The following is a 22,563-nucleotide window of genomic DNA, read 5'->3' as shown; positions in this document are numbered from 1 at the left end:
CTGGAGGATGCGTACAGTACCCCCCCCCACACACACACACACCCCACCCCCCCTGGCAAAAGTCCCTGCAACACCAACAATTGGCCCTTCATGCAGACATTTGTTTGTCTCTTGACTCCCAAAAAGACGAGTGTGAATGTGCCCGAAGCCTCACCTGGCAGGTACCTCGATGTTGGAGATGGCGTAGAAGTACTTGAGCAGGTTGTCCCTCTGTACATACGTGCCCCCTAGGGCAGGTCTGAGGAGCCTCAGTCTGAGGTTGGTGAAGGTGAAGAAGTCCCTCAGTCCCTTCATGCTCTCCATTCGCGTGTACAGGCTGTCCATGTTCTGCAGCCGAGGGCCGGCAAACACGGCGAAGCGCGCCCGCACCTCGAACTTGACGTTCTTGTCGTTCTTGGAGCCCACCCAGCGCGAGTACTGCTCGGTGCAGATGACCCGGGTGACGTTGGCGGGCGAGAGGTCGCGCACACGTTTAGGCGGCATGTTGAAGGTGTCCAGACAGTCGTCTGCAAAGTACTGGTAGGCCTGCCAGGAGCGCCCGTGGTCCATGGACTTGTCCAGGACCATGATGGTGGGGCGGCCGTACTCGAAGGTGATCTGGATGTCGTCGGTGAGCTCCAAGCTCTTGTTCCACGACATGGAGATGTTGGCCAACAACGGCTCTGGGTGGCGCCTCCATGTGACTGTCTGCCAGTACGTGATCAGACCGTTGCGTTCGCGGTCCTGCATCAGCTGAGGAGGGTGGGCCAAATCTGGGTTTGAGGCATCGCATTCGTCGCTGCACAGGTACGGGTTCTCCTGGAAGACAAAAAAAAAAAAACATTCCAGTCAGCCCACAGACTGAACTTTATGCAATTAAGTGCCATCAAAATTGGATTTTCAGGGAATTTGAGCCATTTTAAGACCCTGCCGATACCCGGTCTCACGCCACCTATTGGAAGCCTAAGTCAACCAAATAGACTTTATTATCCTAATTCCTAAATGTCCAAGTCCCAGGACACCCGAGCTTTTGCTGGTGTCTGATATTCAGACCCTGCCGGATATTTGGCTAAAATAGATGTAGCTCGGCGCTGTAAGCCAGTTGTCTGACATTTTATATCACCACAGAAGGGAAATATTTACACAAAGAAATCCCAGAGATCCTCGCAGCCGTCTCTCTCGGCGCATAATTTGTGCACAAAATTCAGCTGGAGTGCCGTTAAGATGATATCACAGTCATAATGATCATTAACCCCCCCCGTGCCCCCCACGGGTGCACTAATAAGACTGAGAGTGGGCGATTATCATCTCTAACATTTAGTTACACTCCTCACTGCACGGAAAGGGGCCATGTAATTGACATTATTTGTGTGGCTGGGTTAATCATGTGTCACTGATTACATTTGGAGGATGACGAGCGAGCATCATTATCACACACTTGGATCTATTAAACATTTGACTGATTATTTTACACGGTTTAAAAAAAAAAAAAAAAAAAGTCATTTTCCACCGTTTTCTGTCCAGCCTTCTCTGCTCTGGTAGTACCTGATTACATTTTATGGCTGATGTTATGCTCTTCCTACTTCAAATGCAATATTCTTTCTGCATCTTACAGCGTCCCTCTTAACAAGCTCCTGATGGAGTGTCTTAAAATAACCCTCCTCTTTTTTCTCTCTCTCTCTCTCTCTCTCTCTCTCTGTCTCTCATTCTACTCGTCCTCATTCGTTGCATGCATTTTAGTGCTGTGTCATATCATTTTACTTGGTGTTTACTCTTAAATGTGTTCATCAGTGCTGCCAGCATACACCACTAAAAGTACTACTAAACGCTACTTAGAAATTCATTGTGCAACATTTACTACATTAAATGTTGCATTTGTTAGCATAATTAGGTGTCTGTTCTTTTAAGTTGTGGGAACTTTTGAAGTGTGTGCCTTTACAGAACTGGGTTACGTTTTAATTGAAATGTGACTTGCCACCGAAAAAATCTCTTGCGCAACAATCTCTTACCCCCCCGTCGACATTTATTATTGTTTGTAGTTTAGTTGTTTGTAGTGAACGGCCGCCGTACACGCAGCGGGTGCATGCACACGCCAACACGGCAGCCTGCTAATGAGCCTGACAGTTTCACCGCTAGTGACACGGACGCTGCTAGCAAAGAGATTAGCGAGAATGAATGTTGTGATAATAAGTTGATTCTTTTTTTAAATGATGTTATCAACCGTACATTTTTTGACTTGTGGGCCACATCATGTTAAAACATTTGTATGTTATGACCAACATATATGGTGGTCATCAATGAGAACAACTTACTTACTCACGGTGCAACAAAACACATTTGCAATTTAACGCATCACATAAACGGCCACTTCTATGTGGCTAAGCGGTAAACATTACACGTAACTGTTATTTGCAAACACCGCAAGGCATGCCGGGTAGTCCCACAAAAATATGAGCTGTGAATAGAACATTGGATATCAAGAGCATGTTAACGTCCATCCTTGTTTGCTTCCCTGATGACCTCCTCAACATATCAAGCAAAATGTATTTCTATCCACACGGTGCAGGAGATGGGCTACGTGCGTCTTGTGTTGTTAGCATCATCGTTTTGTACAAGCTACAGATTTCATCTGACTATTTCCTGTACCACTCGAGTTGTGTTGCTGAGTACAGCTTCAATTTGGAAACGCCCGGTGGGTCAGATTAAGACGGGCCACAGTTTGCCCACCCGTGTTACTGTATATACCGCCACTTCTCCGAGAAGCTGCCTTTTTGTCTGGGCCGGGAAGTATGTCGTCACTCACTGCCAAGGTAGCGCTCTTTGTACCAAACGCTAAATTTACAGTACAACCATGCCCCCCCCCCCCCCCCCCCCCCACCCACCAGCCAAGGCTGGCCCGGTAGATCATCTGATTTACTTCGACAGTGGCGAGCGGGAAATACTCCCCGTGCAAGCAGAGGCTGAGGGGGGCGTTTGAGATGTGATTGAGAATGATAATACATGAGAAGAAGCAGGATATCTGCAAGATGATCCATCTCACTTTTCACTGGAGCAACGCAGCCGTCATGCTTCTCTGCTCCATAACGTCATTATCTCAGGCAGGGATCGCTGTCGGCTGTCGGCGAAGATGATCATGCTCATAAACACAACTTTTAAGTGTGCTTTAGCAACTGACCATGCTCACATACGGCCTGACGAGGGACCGTCCTCATGTTACTTTTGGTAGTTTACGTGCGCACTCCCACAAATTAATATTGTACAACTCCAATTGTGGCAAGTTGGCATCTGTGACGACCACGCAGCTTTGAAAAACCTCACGGCGAGCTTGAGAATTCCATAAGGTCATCACGGCATCATCTTTCAAAGAACACTAAACTCATCACACATCAGCTTAACAAATGCTAGGAAATATGGAATACAAGTACCAATAAGAGCTTGAAATGGGGGGAAAAAACTGTTTACTTTTTCCCATCATGCATTTCATTGGAGGGCAAGCTGCATAGAAAATGGATGGATGGTGCTGCAACGCTGCCTCTGTCCACCAGAGGAGCCCAGAGGGAGGCTGACATCATTGCAGCGCCCCATTGAAAATCCTTAGTCAAAGACAACCCAGGTCATGGTTTCCCCTTCGTTATGTCTCAAGTATAAGGCAGATTCATAAAAATGCGGTCAAGAAAAGTGAACTGAAACATCATAAAATGCTGAGAAAGTGGCGATCAACATTGGCTGCACGCCCAGTGTGGTGTCAATACACTGCCAATATCTGCGTGCATAATAACCATAATCAGCGCGCGTAAAGACCACTCGCTCTCTGTGCGCCGGCGCCCTCTGTTTACACACTTGCTGTCACTCTGTCTTCTATGGGCTCGCGTTGGCGCTCTGGGGGCGGACAACGTTCCGTAAATTGGCCCGATCCATCCGCCAACATCTTTGAATATGTGACAGGATCGGGATAACAAAGCGGGGTCCTGGTCTCATTACTATAGCAACGCCCCCAAGACAATCACAGGTATAAAGGTATAGAATACAGGTTCTACTGTATTCTATACACATATGTCCTTCATCGGGTTCTCCTGGGGAGACAGAGCCTTCCCCATCGCTGCCCCCACCCTCTGGAACTCTTTGCCCCATTCACTCTGTGCTTGCCCTGACCTTCCCACCTTCAAAAACCAACTAAAAACCCACCTCTTTAAATCTAAGTTTTTTTTAAATTTAAGTTTTTAATGTCTAACTTTTTATATCTGACTGCTGTGCCCCGCCCCGCCCCGCCCCGCTTTTACTCATGTTTTAACTGTGTATTAACCAATGAATGTTGTATTTTGGTGTGTCTTCTATTCTGTTTACTTGCTTTATTCAACTTCATTCTTCTGTAAAGTGTCTTTGACTATTTTGAAAAGCGCTATACAAATAAAATGTATTATTATTATAAACTGGGACTTACACTAAACATGTACGTCGACAGAGGAGCTCTAGTCCTGCATCTCCTGACCTTATAGCTCAGCCACGCGTTTACACACACCGGACAGGATTAGGCGGGGTGTTGTTCCTAGAATGACCCTGCACCTACAAATCCTATTGAAAGCGATCCCACTGTCAACTGTCCCAGATCCCCCCCCCCCCGTATCCTCTCCATGTAGGTTAGCTGCTGACGTGCAGGTGTGGCCACAAAACAGCATAGCAGGCAAAAACAAACAGCAGAGCAAAGCTAAAGTCGTGTTATTTTTCAGCTGCTTTTCATCAGCCCCCCCCTCTGCCCTCTGCGAGCCCTTTAGGATTAACCACAGTGGATGTGAGGTAACATACTGGAGGCCGGGACGCTTTTATCCCCCACCAGAGACGCGAGGTTGCGTTTAAGCCCTTTGTGTGCCCTGCATGTCCTCCCAGTCCCACTCTGCCAGCGTCGGCTCAGTGTATCTATGCCAACACACACACACACACACATCCAGGCCAACTGCTGCGGCAGGTGGCCTACACTGCTAAGCCCCTCCAGCAATTATCCCGTCTCCACGACAACAGCCGCCATGATGCCTCAGCCATGAGTGACTTCCTTGTTTTCGCTAGCAGGACGCCAAAGTGACTCACTCACGTTGTTAATAACTCCTCGGGTGTGAAAGTTTGTCTCTCGCAAAAGAGCCCGGACAACCACGTTATCAAACAACTAGCATGCTACAATTAGCCACTGAATCGGCTCAGCGTCATAATGAAAAAGTTGCAATTTTAAGATAATAAACTTGTAATAGTTGGAAAAATAACATCATTTTAGAAACTTAAAGTTGAAATTTCTTTTTAAGTTTTAATATTATGATTTAAAAAAAACAGCAAATAAGGTTTTATTTTGGGGAAAATTACGTTACCAAAAAAGTTATAATACTATGGGAATAAATATTACGAGCAGAACATATACATGAAGAAAGTGTTGCTTTTGTAGCCGCAGCTCAATCCTGGACAGTACAGTATAGTAGTTTTACGACTTTGATATGCATGTACATCAAATTTGATGTGTATTTTTTTTTTTTTTAATTGCACCTGAAAGTTTTCCGCCGCCCGGTACCAGTCAGTGGGGCCCAGGGGTTGGGGACCCCTGCTTTTAAAGTATTGTTGGAAATGGCCAGCAGTGACGCAGCTCTCTCAGTTCCGGAACATTCCAACTTATATTGCCAGCAAGGGGAATAAGGGAAGGGACGGTCAGACAACACAATATATTTTGTTTTGGAGAAACACCAAAGTGAAATGACCCCCCCATTAAAAAGGCCACGGGGGGGAAGAGCAAAGGATATTGCTTTTTCATTTACGACATTAATCTTCTTTTTTTTCTTTTCTAACATGTTTTTCCGTCATTTTGTTCCGAGCTGCTGATTTGCCGCTTAGCACACAAATAACGGCGTGCATGAGGCTTTACTTTGTCTTTTACTTTGACTCGTGGTTGGTGGCGTCTCCGTCATATGTGGCTACAGCAGGACTACTACACTTAGTGTAGTATAGTGTAGTTCATAGTTTTATCAGGAGATATTTCCTGTGGGCACGAAGTACGTAAACGCCAGGTCAAAACTCTGTGAGGCTAAAGCTGTTGTCACACGGGAGTGAACGCAGATGAAGATGAGTGAATGCCGGTAAAGATAAGATTGTGACACTTTGCTCCGACTCTGACTTCCGTGTCTCAAGAAAGGACAAACAGTGGGCAGCGACAGGGAGCTTACGGAGCTCGGCACTCACGGATCTTTTACTCCAACTGGCACACAAACCACTTTGTGAGGCTGTACAGAAAAGTCCCATACGGCCCCTCAGGGAGCCACAAAAGACTTTTGGATTTATTTAGTTATTTATTTGACACATTAGCCGAGGCTACCCAGCTGTTAACAGGTTTTAATGTGTAATATCCCTTCACATAACAATCCTTGTTAGACATGCGGAAGGTAAAATGTGCCATTAATCCACCTGGGTGCTTTTTTTTCCCTTTCACAAACTCCTTTTTCAGTCAGAAAGGTAGAATGAATAATACAGTAAACCTCGGATATATCGGACTCGGATATATCGGAAATTCGCTCACAACGGACAGATAAAAAAGAACCGATTTTTCTGTAATGCATTTCCAATAAAAATTCATTGCATATATCGGATTTTTTATAACGGATTTCGCCTATTTCGGACAAAATCTCCAGTCCCGTTCCAATGCATTTCCATTAAATTTCCCTCGCATATATCGGATGGCCGCATCGTTATGCTAATCTTGTTGATGTCACTGGCTATTGTCTTTCTCCTGGCTCCAGATTTAGGACAAATATAAAAGTGAGTGACGTCAATAATACTAGCACAGCAGTGAATGAGATCTTAACCTCACTATTGGAAATAACGTAGGCCTGACGGGCGTAACAGGGCCTAGCTTAATTAACAATTTGTTATGCTCAGAGTCCAATAAAGTTAAATTCTCATTACCTTACGTCTCTTTTCATTGCCCAGTCCAGGTACATTGGAAACATAGTCAAGGAAGTGCCTTTTTATAACGGATAACATCCGATTTACGCATATACCGGATATAAATCCGATATATGCGTAAAACTGACATTTTCCGGTATACGCATATAACGGATTTCGCTTATATCGGACAAAACCAGTGGGAACAATTGAATCCCATATATCCGAGGTTTACTGTAATATGATAATGGGTTCACAAGAACAATCAAGTGACAAAATCACGTGACACCCACATTCATTACACTTTGGTAAATACAGCAGAACCTTGGTTAGCCTCGCTAATCCATTCCAGAGGGTCCACCACCCAAAACAACCAAAACAAGTTAGTTGCAACCAAGCAGCGTATTGATAACGCCGTATTGTATGCTAACCAGAAAATGTATGCAAACAGAGGTCACATTTGGGTGTATATTTTTGATGGTAACCAAAAAAAAGTGTACACTAACCAAGGTACCACTGCACATAATTCGCCAATGCATTGGTAGTCCTGCTCTTACAGGAAAATGCAAACGGGGCAGCTAACGCCCGTGCTACTTACGCCTAACTTTTGGCAGCACAACGCACATCGAAACCCAGTTGCAACTGCGAGGAATAAGACAGGACGGGACATGGTGGCGACTCTCTGTCATACCACGGGTACTCTACAACAAGCAGTGTCACTAACTGGTCCACGTCCAATGGCAATATTGTTTCTAATTGGGAATTATCACCATGCAATTATTCCGCTGCAGACCATTCAGTGTTGCTCTCTCCGCAACATCCGGGTACTGAGGTGACTACGTATGGACTCACAAGACTGAGTGTAAATACGGACGTGAACGGAGTGTTGCTTGGTTAAGTGGACTTCAGGGTGTCTAAGCCCCTCTGGCCAATCCCTCTTAGTCACACCTCGCTTAGGAACAAATCTCACTTAGAACTGTCCTCGTGTTCTGCCAACATATCCAAGCCGCCTCAGATCACTTTCCACTGTCATAAGCAAGTCATTACATCACACACACCCCCCACCCCCCCCACTCAAACACTCCCCCATTCCCCCCTCTTGGCTGGAATATTAGGCCACCATCCAACCCTGGGGATGCGCACCGTGGTTGGCACCCCGCTGGGCTTGGGCTGCCCTTTCACGCGGCCTTGAAGGCCCCACAGCTGGGCAGGGCAGGGCAGAGCAGCCCTGGCGGGGGCCACACTGGGCAGGCGGTGGGAAGCATGGCCATAGGCCCGGTCTGGGAAGTATGCATCCACGTTACCAGCTGTCATCTTCCTCGCCTTCCTGCGTGCTCCCCTTCCGCTGCTTCTCTCTCTTCTCATGTCTATTTTTAGATCTGGCTGAGTTCTACCTTCTAAAACGGGCAAACGTGCTGTGGAACGGGGAGGCGTGCTATATTTTGTCTTTCTTAGACGTGGCGGCATTGCGCCGCCACCAACTCTGCGCCCGTCGTTCCTCGCTAAAGCCGCAAACGAGCGCATCCTGTTAGCGAGCGCCCTCAAGGGAAACGGTTGATTGAAGGTTTTGGTTCAAACCCAAAATAACAAACAAACGGCGCGGCGAGAGTTCTTGGAGTGCCGCAGTTCCACGGTTCCGCTTAGTTAAGCGTGGCTCTTCCTCGTCTATAACGCCGCCCTGCCTGAACACGACCGCAAAGTCCATCGGCAGTTGACGCCAAAGACAACACGCTCTGGTGTGTGAAGGGAAGAAGAAGCCAACGTTACTGGCCTGCTTGGCAGAGCGGAGAGGATGTAGGAACAAACTGGATACATCAGTGAGGAAAAAAGAAGCACCCCCGTGGAGGAGGAGGAGGAACAAAAACTCGTGTAGACCAAAGCAGGGATAGTACACCTGACATCAAAAACTCTCTCCAGCTTTTAGGAACATCCTCCTCGGCTCGAGGAGAAAAATAATTTAGCATCTTCCCCACTTGTGAAGTCTTATTAAAGATGTGCAGCTTTGCCCGTGGGGTGATGCTTTTTTACATGATTTTTTTCTACTCCAACTTTTCCATTGACTTGTGGGAACGCTGAAGGAGTGAATGCAAATGTACACCAATTAAATAAGAAATACAGCCTTTCTGTAAAGCTGCCAAATCCTGGGGCGGGTGTTCGGGGGGTGTGGTGGGGGGTACCAAAGGGGAAAGGCTTCGTTCATGTAAATAAATGATCTATACACCAGGAAGCCCAAGACGAGGGGAGATAAACGTCTCTTTATTCCCTGAAGGGTGTACACATGAATTCATAAATCTGGCATGACAGTGCTTGAATGATGGCTGATGGATTTGAAGGTATTTTTTTTTTTTTGGCAAAAGACGACTTCAGATGGCAGTCAGGAATTAGTCACTGATGACACCCACTCATCGTCCCTCACCTGCCAAGGAAGCTGTCATCGCTTAGCTCGTCCAGCTAGTCTTTTGCTGCGTTCACGCCGCAGGCTAGGCTGTCCACTTCGCATTTTTTTTGTTCAAATCTGATTTTCTGTGTGTGCTTGTTCACTTATCAATGTGAACGCAAAGCACCCAGGAAGTGATGCCCATACGCACAAAACGACGTCATACGCGTCTGCCGTGTGTTTACTGTGCTGGCCTCGGCATGCTTGTGGCAATGTCAATTTCACTTTCTTAACCAAATGATTAAGACCAAATCCCAAATCCCACCCTTCCCCTTTGCCGAACCCTCATTCGGGAGATTCGAGTTGGGATTTTGGGACTTTGCCGCTCTATCACGATCACGCGGATCTTAACATGACGGAACTGTACAGCCATAGTGGACACTAATATACTTTCCATAGAACAGCTGGACCTTAACCTGACTGACAGTCCTATATCCGTAGCAGGAGTAAATGTATGCAGTGTACGGGTGGAAGACTTTAACCACGTATGTCAACACGTCTGTTCGGTGTGAAGTACAGCATTCTGTGTATCTTTCCTGGGAACAATGAAATCCATGATATTTGTCACCTGAACGTTCAGACTGCAGTAGCTTGGATACGTATCGCATTTAGATCTTCATACAAGCGAGACCTGAGTCGGGTTTGAATAAATTGGAATTGTACTGTTGGACACTGATCAGATACATGTCACATATAGGCAAAAAATTAGGAGTCATATGACCAGAAGTGAGTAAATATTTCGAAAAATATATGACAGTATATGGAAATCTTATTCAGTCATTCATTTTCTACCACTTTTCCTCACGAGGGTCGCGGGGGTGCTGGAGCCTATCCCAGCTGTCTTCGGGCAAGAGGCGGGGTACACCCTGGACTGGTCACCAGCCAATCACAGGGCACATATAGACAAACAACCATTCACACTCACATTCATACCAATGGACAATTTGGAGTTGCCAATTAACCTAGCATGTTTTTGGAATGTGGGAGGAAACTGGAGTACCCGGAGAAAACCCACGCATGCATGAGGAGAACATGCAAACTCCACACAGAGATGGCCTAGGGTGGAATTGAACCTGGTCTCCTAGCTGTGAGGTCTGCGCGCGAACCACACGACCGCCGTGCCGCCCTATATGGAAATCTACTCATTTAATTTCTACTACGTTACACTCTTCTGCTCTCTGTGTGCTAGCGGCCCCGCCTCCACCCACAGAGACAGAGACACTACATGACTGACAAAATCACTCACTCCATTCATGCCGTTGTTCCGTGGAAAAAATGCGCCAATGTGCTGAAACCCAGTTCATGTTCATTTATTGTGTGATCAATGAATTAATTTATTGTTCCGGTTTGGCTGCCATGATTAGTCGACTATTGAAAAAGTTGCTACTTTAATCGTGGACTTACACTGTATTGTGTAATCAGTGTTAGTTGACTAATGGACAAAATAATCGGTGATTAGTCGACTAGGTCGGCCACAATTATTTTGATAGCCGACTAATCACGGATTATTTTGCTGACTAGTCGACTAACACTCATTACATACTACGGTGTAAGTGGACTATTAAAGTAGCCGTCCACTATTTCAATGGTGGCAGTCCTAGTCCCAGGCCGAGAGCACACAAGACATTTTATTTCTGAACACCAAATCATGTCACGTTTTAAATCTCGCGAGATGAGATCTCATGACATGAGACCTTGTGACACCAACTAATCCCATGAATGTTTCCATGTGGGCAGGGCTTTAGAGTCAAAAAGCTGCTCTGCAGAGGAAAAAAAGGAAAAAGTGCTGACTCGGACCCAACTTCTTCTTCCTCCATCATTATCATCCTCCTCCTCCCTCTGAGGATGCTGAGGATGCTGAGGATGGGCCGTCCGTCGCTAGCCGACCCTCGTAAGGAAGCCCATTAGGGAGTCCATCAATATTTCATCGCTGCTCACTCAGAAACGTAGTTATAGAAGTTTCCAGGCCAGAGCCATTAGGGGGCGGACGTCGATACGTCATGGCGGCCGTGCAGCATCTTGTCCAGCAAACCCCACCACAGCCCCGCCCCTCAACTTCCTCCTCCTCTCAGGAGAAGTCATCTGAGAAGCTTTCTGGGACGGCGCTTGTTTCCGCTACATGAAACAAATCATTAACCATTAAGTGTCCACGGTCCACCCCCCTCCCCACACCTACTTCCCCCCCCACCGCCATTACTCTCCCGCTACCCAGCCGTCCTGGTACAGGACAAACGTGCTGAATGAACATGACCGCCTCCTTTTGAGACTCCTGACTGGCAGCTTCTGAGGCGCGTCCGACCGCCGTGTCTCAACTTATAAAAGCCTTGAAAAAACGAGCAGCCTCTGCTTGAAATATTGCAATATTGAAATATAGTTTCCCTGCGGCTTGGTTGCCCTTGGTTGCCCTTGGTTGCCCCTTGCAGCGTGAGAGGGGGAAAAATGCATGTTTTGTTTTTTGCAAGAGGAAGTTGTGTGAAAGCTCGGTCTGATGCAGCAACACCTCCACACCCCTTCCACGGGTGCGGGTCCCGTGCCAAGTCATTGCACTTATGTCATCCCTTTTAGATCCCTGAGGATTTCACCTTAATTAAATCACGCCCTGCGTGTCTTTTAAGCTAGCGTGCATAAACAGTGTGATGCTGCTAATTTGACAAACAATGTCCTTGACGTCGTCGTTTCCTGCTCCGGTCTGCTTTTGTCAGGTTAGCGTCTTACACACACACACACAGAACTCACCAGGGTGCAGAACCTCTCGGGCGGGTTCCCGCACGTGATCCCGGGAGGGTCCACCTTAATCCTCATGTAGTCTTTCATGGACGCGGCTTTGGGCTGGCAGGCGTAGTGCTCCCACACGGAGCCTTCATCCGTGCTCACCAGGGACTTGCACAGTTCGTACTGGCCCAGGCTGGAGGCCAGGTAGTGCAGCAGCAGCAAGGCGGCCTGAAGGAGCATGGCGGGCGGGCGGGGGAGGGGGCCACGGGTCTCAGCGGGGGGGCCACGGGCATGGAGCGGTGGTCACAGGGAAACGGCGGACATTCTTACCGGCGAATGCTTCTTCCGCGCCTAAATGAGGAGAACACATGTGCTGGCGGCCCCCGTGGGTCCGAGAGAGGGACACGTTCTTCCTGGCCTGGTTTGGACGGATGTCTTCCTGGGGCAAACGGGCAGCGGCGGCGGCGGACAGGGAACTCGAGCGGGACAGATGTGGGCATGCGCTTTAATCATAGTGGTGCTTGGGGGCGCCTCAAAGGTCCTGTGGGTCCGTCCAGGCGGTCCTCTGATTGTCCTGCTGGGACAGAAAACAAGCGCTTTCAGCATCTTCATCCTCACTTTTGACTCCCGAGGAGTCGACTTGAGAGTCCAACTAAGTTGGACCTGCACCTTCAAGACGCTGGAGGTGTGATGGAGCTTATGGACTCATAAACAGAATGCGTGTGACTTCATTAAAGTCACAGCTGGTCCTTATGAACCGGTCCAACGCCCCCCCCCCCCCCCCCCTCCGCTACTGTACCGTAATGTGCTGTGAAGTTGGCATTGACAAAAAGAAAGTGAATGGCGTCGCGTCCTGCTTGTGTGCATGAATCCGCCCCCCAAAGCGAGCAGCCCCGCGGCGTCCCGGACTTTGTGATGGACCGGAGATGAAAGGACGTGTGTGGATATGCATCGTGTGTCGTCGGCACTTACTCGGCGCGTCCGTGGGACAGCTCAGCACTTTTCTTGTCCCCCGTCCCCCGACCTTCATCGGCCACCGTCCTCGGTCCGTCCGCGCCCGTCCTCGCCGCCCACCATCCTTCCGCTGGAGACTTTGTTGGCTTTTCTTGTCGGGAAACAGTCTGGATGCGGACGGAGAAGCGCGGCCGAGTCCTGCGTGAAAGGAGTATCAAAAGTAGAAAATGTTGACTTTGAGGAAAGGCTGGTGCTGGTCTTCGTCCTCCTCTTCCTCTTCTTTACGGGCGTCAGACGGGATGCTGGAGGACCGAAAGAGAAAGAGAGAAAGAGAGAGAGAGACGGTCCTCTTCTCTCTCCCTCGCTCTCTAATGCTCAGCCTAAATCCTTCCACGATCACTTCCAATCACCATCTCGGCTTCTATCTGCTACTGTCCTGCCGCCCTCAGCAGGGGCGGTGCAACTCGCCTCCCCGCCTGGACCCCACCCCACCCCCACCCCCCCTTCCCGCCTCTCTTGCCTGCCGCCTGCTTCAGTATGACCTTATCTTCATATCTCATAAGAACAGCATGAATAAACATGCTTTTATTCTTATATAAGCACACAGTGACTCCAAAGTGTGGCCCGGGGGTCATTTGTGGTCCGTGGCGCATTCTAAAAATATGATTTTAAAACATTTTACAAGTCAAAATATGAAGAGAAAATACAAATCTAGTGGTAGCACAAAGTTGAAATATTAAAGAACAAAGTTTTGAACTGATGAAACAAAAACATAATGAATAAAGTTGTCATTTTTAGAAAATTATCTTGCCGAAAAAGTTTCTAAATTTCAATAATAAAGTGAAAATATTATGGGAATAAAGTCATAATGGAGGAGGAGTCATTCAGAGAATATTCTAATGAGGAAAAAAAGTTGTAATTTCATGACTGATCTGTATCTGCACTGTGCCCATGAGGCGATCAAGCGCACTGTGTATTTCTAAGTATTAGATGAACGCGTGCCCTTCTGTAGTGAGTATGGCTGGGATGCTAAAACTTTGATCATGGCTGGAAACATTTGGGACACCCCTGGTTTATGAGCGAGCAGGAGCAGGAAGAGGAGCAGGAGGAGGATGAGGAGCAGGAGGAGGTGGAGGATGATGATGACGATGAACAGATGGGCAGTGTAGTGAGAGAAAGCAAAAAGTGCATGGAAAGCTTTTACGTAATCACAGCATCCAGTCATTAAAATTCCACCAGTTGACTTGGTGAGAAGACCAATTCCAATGAAATGTTGCTAAAAAGCTTAAAAGCACCACAGGCAAGATTTTTCCCTTCTATCCAAATTTCAGGACAAGTCCAGGAAAAAGCAACAGAAAGAAGAGAATGAGATGTCAAAGGGAAAGGGAGAGCTGAAAAGAGGTGAAATTGTGTGAATCAGCCCACCCGGGAGAAGATGGATGGAACGTCCTTGCAGGCCTGCTAGCGTGTTTCCTATATTTCACACTTGCGCTTTAACCCTCATCTCTTATTCCATCTTTTCTTTACATCTCTCCGTGCTGTCACTGTACAACATCTACTGTACCCGGGACCGCGGTATGCGCCTCGAATTATGCAACTTCGCTCTATTGTGGCTTTGCAAAAACATCAACAAGTCCTGCTGATTAGCGGTTCGATACTGAAGATGATTAGGATAAAATATGCATATTTTAGCACATGTGTTGCTTTTTTGGACTAAATGAACCATTTTCAAGGATTCAAGCGAGCTGCATTGAAGCGGGCCGCTAGAACCTTTCAGGCACTATGAAAAAACAAATAAGCACATTGCAGGTTTGAACCCCGCGGCTCATGCAACCATGTGGCTAATTTGTGGCTAGTTTCTGTCTTGTGACATCTCATGTGCTTTGGAGTCGTCACATTGCTCTTGGCGCATGGACCCTCATCGCGGAGAGTCAATCGGTCAGTCAAGCAGATGTTGCTCTGGTCGTACGGGGCTGGCACTGTGAGTGACAACCAACGAGGGAGAGAAACTATAGTGGGTGTGTGTCAAGGGAACGGTGTGACACTGAAGAACAATACTTTTGTGGTTTTAGTTCCCAGGAGGAGGATGAGGACAGCACCTCACCACTTACATTCATTCATTCATTCATTTTCTACCGCTTTTTCCTCACGAGGGTCGCGGAGGGTGCTGGAGCCTATCCCAGCTGTCTTCAGGCGAGAGGCGGGGTACACCCTGGACTGGTCGCCGGCCAATCACAGGGCACATATAGACAAACAACCATTCACACTCACATTCATACCTATGGACAATTTGGAGTCGCCAATTAACCTAGCATGTTTTTGGAATGTGGGAGGCAACCGGAGTACCCGGAGAAAACCCACGCATGCACGGGGAGAACATGCAAACTCCACACAGAGATGGCCGAGGGTGGAATTGAACCCTGGTCTCCTAGCTGTGAGGTCTGTGTGCTAACCCAAAAGCCCATATTAGTATTCTTTATTATATCTTATTCTGCCACAACCAATCCTGGATGAAGCGTCTGATTTGAACCATCTTCACCTAAATGTTCATGCCGGTGTGAAGAGCCTGGGTGACCTGATGCATGGTGCTTAACAGCAAGTATAACCCAGAACAGAGTCACATGACCAGCCTCTTTGTATTTTATTGTCGCTGTTGTTTCCTTCCACCTTCGCAGTGTATTTTGGCTGCAAAAGTGTGTGATGAGCCTCGTTGGCAGACCTTGACCATATTTAAAAAAAAAAAACTCTACCCTTCATCGTGTCAGCATGCAGAGTTTGGACGGAGTTCCGTGCTGACCTCATCACTGTTCCGCCCCCATCCCTCATCTCCCTCCTCCATTGCTCCGCTTTGTTGTTTTTCTGAGGGGAAGACAAAGTCTACTTCCCACCCACCCACACATTAGGTACACCTACATAGTCTATCCTCTATGCCACTTATCCACATTATGGTGGGGGGGGCTATGCTGGAGCCTATCCCAGCCCACCCCGGGTGAGAGGCCAGGCGTACCCTGGACTGGTTGCTCGTCAACTGCTAGTCTAAAAACATGCAAGAGACCGAAAGCAACATGTTTTGTTCCATACACAGTATGCTATTCTGATATTTCCCATCGCTCATATTTCATGCCTTTTGTTTCCCATATTGGCCAGATACGAATCAGACTGAAGACCACCTGTCACCATAAAAGACGCACACATGGTTACACACACACACACACACATACACACACACATGCGCCAACAGTGGTCTCTTAGCAACTCCTAGTTAGACGGTTCACCTTGGAAGCCGCGCACCTTCACCTACATCAGGTGTTCGCCTCCCAGGGTAGCCAGAAATAACCTTGAGATGACCTTTGCACTTTGTTCCCACAAATAGAAATGAACACAAAGTGAACATGATATATCTGTCTTGTGTTTATGGTGAATGTAGACCGCTTCAGTGATTAGCTTTAATGCTAACAAGCTGCGTTTGTCTCCACTTTTTACACACACTAACGTTGCACTTGGCCAAAGTAAAAGTTGCTATAAATCACATAAAAATCCTAACATTAAGGGGGGGGGCAGGAGGACACGAATGTTAGCAAAACTAGCCTATTGTAGCTTTAATGCTAACAAGCTGCGTTTGTCTCCACTTTTTACACACACTAACGTTGCACTTGGCCAAAGTAAAAGTTGCTATTAATCACATACAAATCCTAACATGAATGGGGGGCAGGAGGACACGAATGTTAGCAAAATTAGCATATTGTAGCCATGTGAGCTATAACGCTAACATTACACTCTCGTTTGAACAGCAGTATCATGCTAGCATCGATGAAAACAAATTTTAAGATGTGTAGTGAAGCCTGTTTTCTTTCATATTCATGATATGAAAGAACAAGTTCCAGCACTTCCTTTCTCAAAAGCAGAGATGATTGATCATCTATTTCTGCATGTAAAACTATGATTACTCGTTATTTAAAAATACAATAGTTTACATATTTGCATGTCTGGAGGGGATTCATTGGATTTACATATTTTCCTAGGAAAAATGGCTTTGCTTTTTGTACATTTTGGTTTTCACCAGACCTTTTGGAATAGATTAATAACGAAAACCAAGGTAGCAAAGTACTTGTTATGAACGTATGCAGTTTTGCTGATGAAACGGTCGTGTTTTGTGCTGAGATGTGTAACGAATGGACTTTCCGACCTGGCTGTTTGTTAGACTTATGCTGTTTGGGAAGAGAGAGTTTTTTTTTTTCCCTTCATGACATCATGAAAAGTTGCGACTTCAAAACCGAGTCATCCTTTTTGCATAACAGTGGAGCTTTCTAACGCAATAGATGTCCTTTTGCTGGATGAGTTTCCTCCTGCCACGTGTTTTTGCAGCAGCAGGGTGTGACCACATTTAACAGTCAACAAGCCCGTCCGGCTCCATTGACAAACTGGCACGTGAACATCTGCTGATTAGCCACAACAAGCCTCCCCCCGCTGAGTGAGTGCAGACCAATGACCTGAGCGCACAGCGAATGTTCGCGGCGTTTAAAAGCATGGCTTCCTCTCATTAGACTCGAAACCGTACCGACTGCACAACTGGATGCTTCGCCTTCCTCGTCTTTGCCTTTTTTACGCTTTGTTGGTTCTTGCACAGACTTTACGAGATGGTCATGTCCGTGCGGTCGATACACGGATCCTCCCTCAAGTGTGCTTAAATGGAAGCGCCTTGTTTGGCTGTCTCTGCTCTGGTTCATTCCGTGGTATTGCAGTTGTTACCGTAACCTTCTGTGTGTGCGTGTGCGTGTGCGTGTGCGTGTGTGTGTGTGTGTGTGTGTGTGTGAAAGGCACCTCCAAACATTTTGCATCGATCACTGATCACACGAGGACACGGACAAGGAGGCACAGTCGTGAAGCAACTGCTGAGAAGGCAGGAGGCCCAGGTCTGCACACACACACACACACACACACTCTCACACACACACACACACACACACACACACACACACACACACACACACACACACACACACACACACACACAGCGGGACACAGCCCACTCCCCTGCTGTGACACTCCACTCAAATGATGCCTTTTTCGGATAACCCCAGCTATTTACAGGTGTGATGACTTCCTTCACACATGGCAGATTATTAGTGTTCCCACTGAGGGACGGGGGGGGGGGGGGCGCCCACCGGGCACCTCTGTGGCTCACTTGTCACCCCCCCCAAATAGATTGACGTGAGGCGGATGTGGATTAGCCTAGTCAAGTGTCACACTCATTAATCTCATTCTGCATCCTTAACGACTCATGCAAACAAACAGAAACAAATCCAAATATGGCCGTCGTTCTTGCATCACGCCTTTAATTGTATCACGTGGAGGTGAGCCTACAGCAGGAAGCAGGAAGCAGGAAGCAGGAAGCAGAGAGAGGAAGCCGAGCACACATCGTACATCGCACACATGCACACGCTCCAAAGAGGGTGTGGCCAATCAGTGCTCATACGATGCTAATGCTAATGCAACTGTTGCTAGGATGTGGTTGCAGGGCAAATGAATAACCCCCCCCCCCCCACCCCCCCCACAGACGCTCTCCAAAATCTGGTAGAAGGTCTTCCCAGACTAGCGGAAGCTCTGGTAATCTCTTCTAATCTTCTGGGAGCAAAAGCAGTTAAGTGGTAACCTATAATTAGGATCCACTCACATTCACAGCCAATTAGTATCAATTAGTTTGTTTATCTGGAGCCGTCGCAAGGGCATTGGCGTAATATTAGCTTAGCATGCTGCTAAAGCTCTGCATTGTTATCATGTGGCAAAATCAAATCCAGCCAGAATGAATCATGGTGGTTGTTTGGTTGTCTTTTGTGTTGTTTATCATTCACTTTATATCCCACTACTGCTTTATTCCTGGTGAGCAGACACCAATAGACCCTTACGGATTTATGGCCGTCACCCGTACCGGAGGAGCTCGGGTAAAAGATTTACAGTCCATTAAGTCCAATGCTAACCGTGGTTGGGCCTACTGACGCCATGATATCCTTCATTACACCAGCCATGGAGCAGAAAGTGAGATTTACTCCGCTGGTGTCCGTTGAAGAAGATCACGGTCTGCTCTCTATCTGCTCCGGCTTTGCCTTGACATTGGGAATGGAGCATGGGGGGTGCGAGGGGGGGCGGAGGGTTAAATCCAACAGGATCGATAACAGCTTTTGGTTTCATTGATCTGCTCGCAGGCCAAAAGGTTCTTCCGCCAGGCTGACCCCTCACGGTCACCTGAGGATGCGGCCCATTCATGGAGCCCTCATGGTCATGATGTCATCCTGGAGGACGGGAAGCGGTCGTACGAGAAGATGTTAGTTACTGCTGTTCTCACTCGAGTTATACCTTGCATACTTTACTAGGTGACACACCGCTAGTAATTATTAGCAGGATATAAAAACACAATGTCACATGCAAGACTTGATTGGGAGTGGGAGCCGGGGGGGGTATGGGGGGGGGGACCATTTACTGCAGCCGTGTTCCGTTTCCACCACTTGATCAGCATCCGTCTTTTGTTTGTTTCCGTCCTTCCTCGGGGGTAAATCGGAGGACTCGAGGTAATGAGGCTGGTGTCTTTGGGAGCGCTAACATCCACCGGGGTCACAGGTCAACCTCAGATACCAGGGAATTGGATATGGCGGGTTGGTGGGGTGGCGGGCTAATCATATTATACTTTATTTTTAGGCTCTGCTATCCGTTCCAAACACATTTAGGGAACGTGGCAACACTACTACACTCTAATGCCGCTGGAGTGGACCCTCGGAACCAGATCCATAAACCACTTCAGTTGGGTGCTTGGATTTCAATTTGTTTCCTGTCGGTAATTCTAGCAATGACTTCATTGGCTGATCATCCTGGATGCCCCGCATGTACCCACAAAAAGCCAGCGGTGATAGACTGGAAGGTGAAATGTTTACATGACGTTAGATTACTGACTGACAGCTTCATTGAAGGGGAATTGAACTTCCAGGAGCAGCAACATTATATGACTTTTTTTTTTTTGGTCACAATTGGCATGACAGATTCGACTTTGGGTTTGGGAGTCTTGCTAATCCCCTTCCACCTTCAGGTGTCCTTAAGTAAGATTCTTTACTTCCTGGGGTCTCATCTTTAAAAATGTGCGTGGAATTCTGACTAAGAGGCTATCCACATGGAAAAGGTGGTCTACGACTTCGTATGTCTCCAAAAAGTGTGTACGCAAGCTCTAAAGGTCCTGGACCACTAGTGTTTTTGTAGACCACACACATGAAAAAGGGCATACGCAAGCTTAATAGACGAGATCCCTGATCGATGCCAATGAGCTTCTTCGTTATCCTCCATGGCGGTCACCCGCATTCCCATACACATTTTCCCTCTCCATGATCCTTTCCACGTATTTTCCCACAGCTTTGGGTGACGACGCGGAGGCGGAGGGCGAGCGTCCGGCTCAGGGTGGGAAGGAAGCAGAGCTGGGAGTGGAGGTCTGTTTCCCGGGCTTAGCCCTGCAAGATTAGTCCTGCCTGGGCTGTCAGGCTGCAGCGCAGGCAGGGTCAGCCTCTCCTCTGCGCTCCCCATATATCCATTAATGTAAACACGATCGATATGTTTGCTGGGAGACGCAACTAAAAGGCCGAGCCAAACTGAAATCTTGCAGACTCATTCTGGTCGCTCCAATGCGTACACAAGCTGCCAGGCGTCTCTTATTGGCCTCCATCTTCCCGTTTGACCATTCATTCATTTTCTACTGCTTTTTCCTCACGAGGGTTGCGGGAGTCTATCCCAGCGGGGGTCTATCCCAGCTGTCTTGGGGCGAGAGGCGGGGTACACCCTGGACTGGTGGCCAGCCAATCACAGGGCACATATAGACAAACAACCATTCACACTCACATTCATACCTATGGACAATTTGGAGTCGCCTAGCATGTTTTTGGAATGTGGGAGGAAACCGGAGTACCCGGAGAACATGCAAACTCCACACAGAGATGGCCGAGGGTGGAATCGAACCCTGGTCCTCCTACCTGTGAGGTCTGTGTGCTAACCACTCGACCGCCGTGCCGCGGTCAACCCAAAGTGATAGGCTCCAGCATGGTCACCACCATGGTGAGGATATTTTGAATAGAAAATTGATGAATGGGACTGGATGCTCTAATTCTCATCTTGGTGACTTGTAGTCCCGGGGAACCATCGACTTCCTTCATCCCTCTAAACGCAGACGACCGACCGACGCTTCCCGAGAGACTTCAGGCTGTTTGCTTTTCTCGTCTCGCTCAATTTACATGACACGTCGCTTTCCCTTTCTTTGCTAAGCTCGGGCATTGTCCACCGTCTGTCATCGGGCTTTTGTCAGGTGATTGGAGTACGCCGACCAGGCCGGTTAATATACACCTGCACAGTCAGCATGTTGACGTACGTGTTAGCACACCTGCTAGCCTCTGACAGCTTCAGGTTGGGAGATACGGTATGGAGCTAATGTGCAGACGGACATATCTTGAAATAAGTTACATCAGGGGTGTCCAAAGTGTGTCCCTAACCGGTTTGAAATGGGTTGCAGTATATTCCAAAGATACAATATTTCCCTTTAAGGCACCGCTCAGCGTCCAAATAACCAAAGGATCTGATGGGACAACAAACTAGCTTCTAATATCTGCTGATAGTCATTTATAGATTTTATACTATATATTCCCAGGCTGATTTCAGCCATCAAACGCTACAGTAGTCACTACACACACACACACACACACACACACCCACGAGCCACAAAGTGTTTCCCTCCAGAGTCAGTGGATCACTGTCGGATTAGCCCCTTATTTCCCTGCAGGCTGTTGGGGAGCCCCTGCGTGGATGTCAAAATGTGTGTGTGTGTGTGTGTGTGTGAGAGTGTGAGTGTGTGTGTGTTTAAACACGTACCTGTGAAATAACACGTAATGTGGTGATTTACACTGGATGTGCGGTAGATCCTGGCACTAATGTAGTCACAGGGACGTGACTACTGGATGTGTGAGCCCCCCCCCACAGTGAAGTGACAGAATGAAGACATCAAGCACCCCCCCCCCCCCCCCCCCCCCCGCTTCAGTGCTCACTCTACATACACAATACATGGTCTGCATCATCCATCCACCTCACAGGTGTGGCATATGAAGATGCTGATTTGACAGCATGACTATTTCACACATGCCCCTCAGGCTGGTCACAATAAAAGGCCATTAGGGTCATCCCTCGTCTATCACGGTTAATTAGTCCCACGCCCAAAATATAGGATTCATGTTGATATTTTTGTAGTTAGAGCAAACACAACCTCCATATGATTTTCTAAATAAGGTTTTTAACACTATTAGAGCCTTGTAGCATTAAATAACACCCCTATAGTAACCTTTACACTCCTCTTATTCATTGTTTTTTGATTGATTGATTTGGAAAAAAAGGCCCCACTTTATAAGAGCTCAACCTGCATCTTTCCCATAAAAATCCTAGCTCCGCCCTAACCAGGAAGTGAAGATGCATCTCACTGTTTTGCGCCAGGGAGGTTACACATTGAAAGGGATTTTTAATCCACTCTTGTGTTGTCTAAGGAAGTACAACAT

At 47.5% G+C, this 22,563-nt stretch overlaps 2 protein-coding genes across 21 annotated transcripts in view; one reads left to right on the top strand and one right to left on the bottom strand.

The window, feature by feature from the left end:
- ntng2b (netrin g2b) overlaps positions 1-13,446 on the bottom strand; it is a 55,427-nt gene extending 41,981 nt beyond the window's left edge. For 10 of the 20 annotated variants that reach the window (XM_058049907.1, XM_058049915.1, XM_058049890.1 and 7 more), the window contains exons 1-3: positions 13,013-13,443; positions 12,065-12,614; positions 155-798 (exon numbers count right to left, since the gene is read on the bottom strand). In XM_058049907.1, coding sequence (XP_057905890.1) covers positions 155-798; positions 12,065-12,280 — 860 coding nt within the window. In that variant the 5' untranslated portion in view covers positions 12,281-12,614; positions 13,013-13,443. Of the gene's footprint in view, positions 1-154; positions 799-12,064; positions 12,618-13,012 lie in introns of all 20 variants that reach the window. The other 10 variants (XR_009119630.1, XR_009119635.1, XR_009119632.1 and 7 more) reach the window with 2 other exon arrangements.
- rapgef1b (Rap guanine nucleotide exchange factor (GEF) 1b) overlaps positions 1-22,563 on the top strand; it is a 146,786-nt gene that overhangs the window by 47,821 nt on the left and 76,402 nt on the right. The gene's annotated exons all lie outside the window — the stretch shown is intronic.

This window comes from Doryrhamphus excisus, chromosome 2 (assembly GCF_030265055.1).
Source record: "Doryrhamphus excisus isolate RoL2022-K1 chromosome 2, RoL_Dexc_1.0, whole genome shotgun sequence".
Taxonomy (NCBI): Eukaryota; Metazoa; Chordata; class Actinopteri; order Syngnathiformes; family Syngnathidae; genus Doryrhamphus; species Doryrhamphus excisus.
Note: the sequence above shows the minus strand (reverse complement) of the source record. Positions and strands in the feature narration are given on the sequence as shown.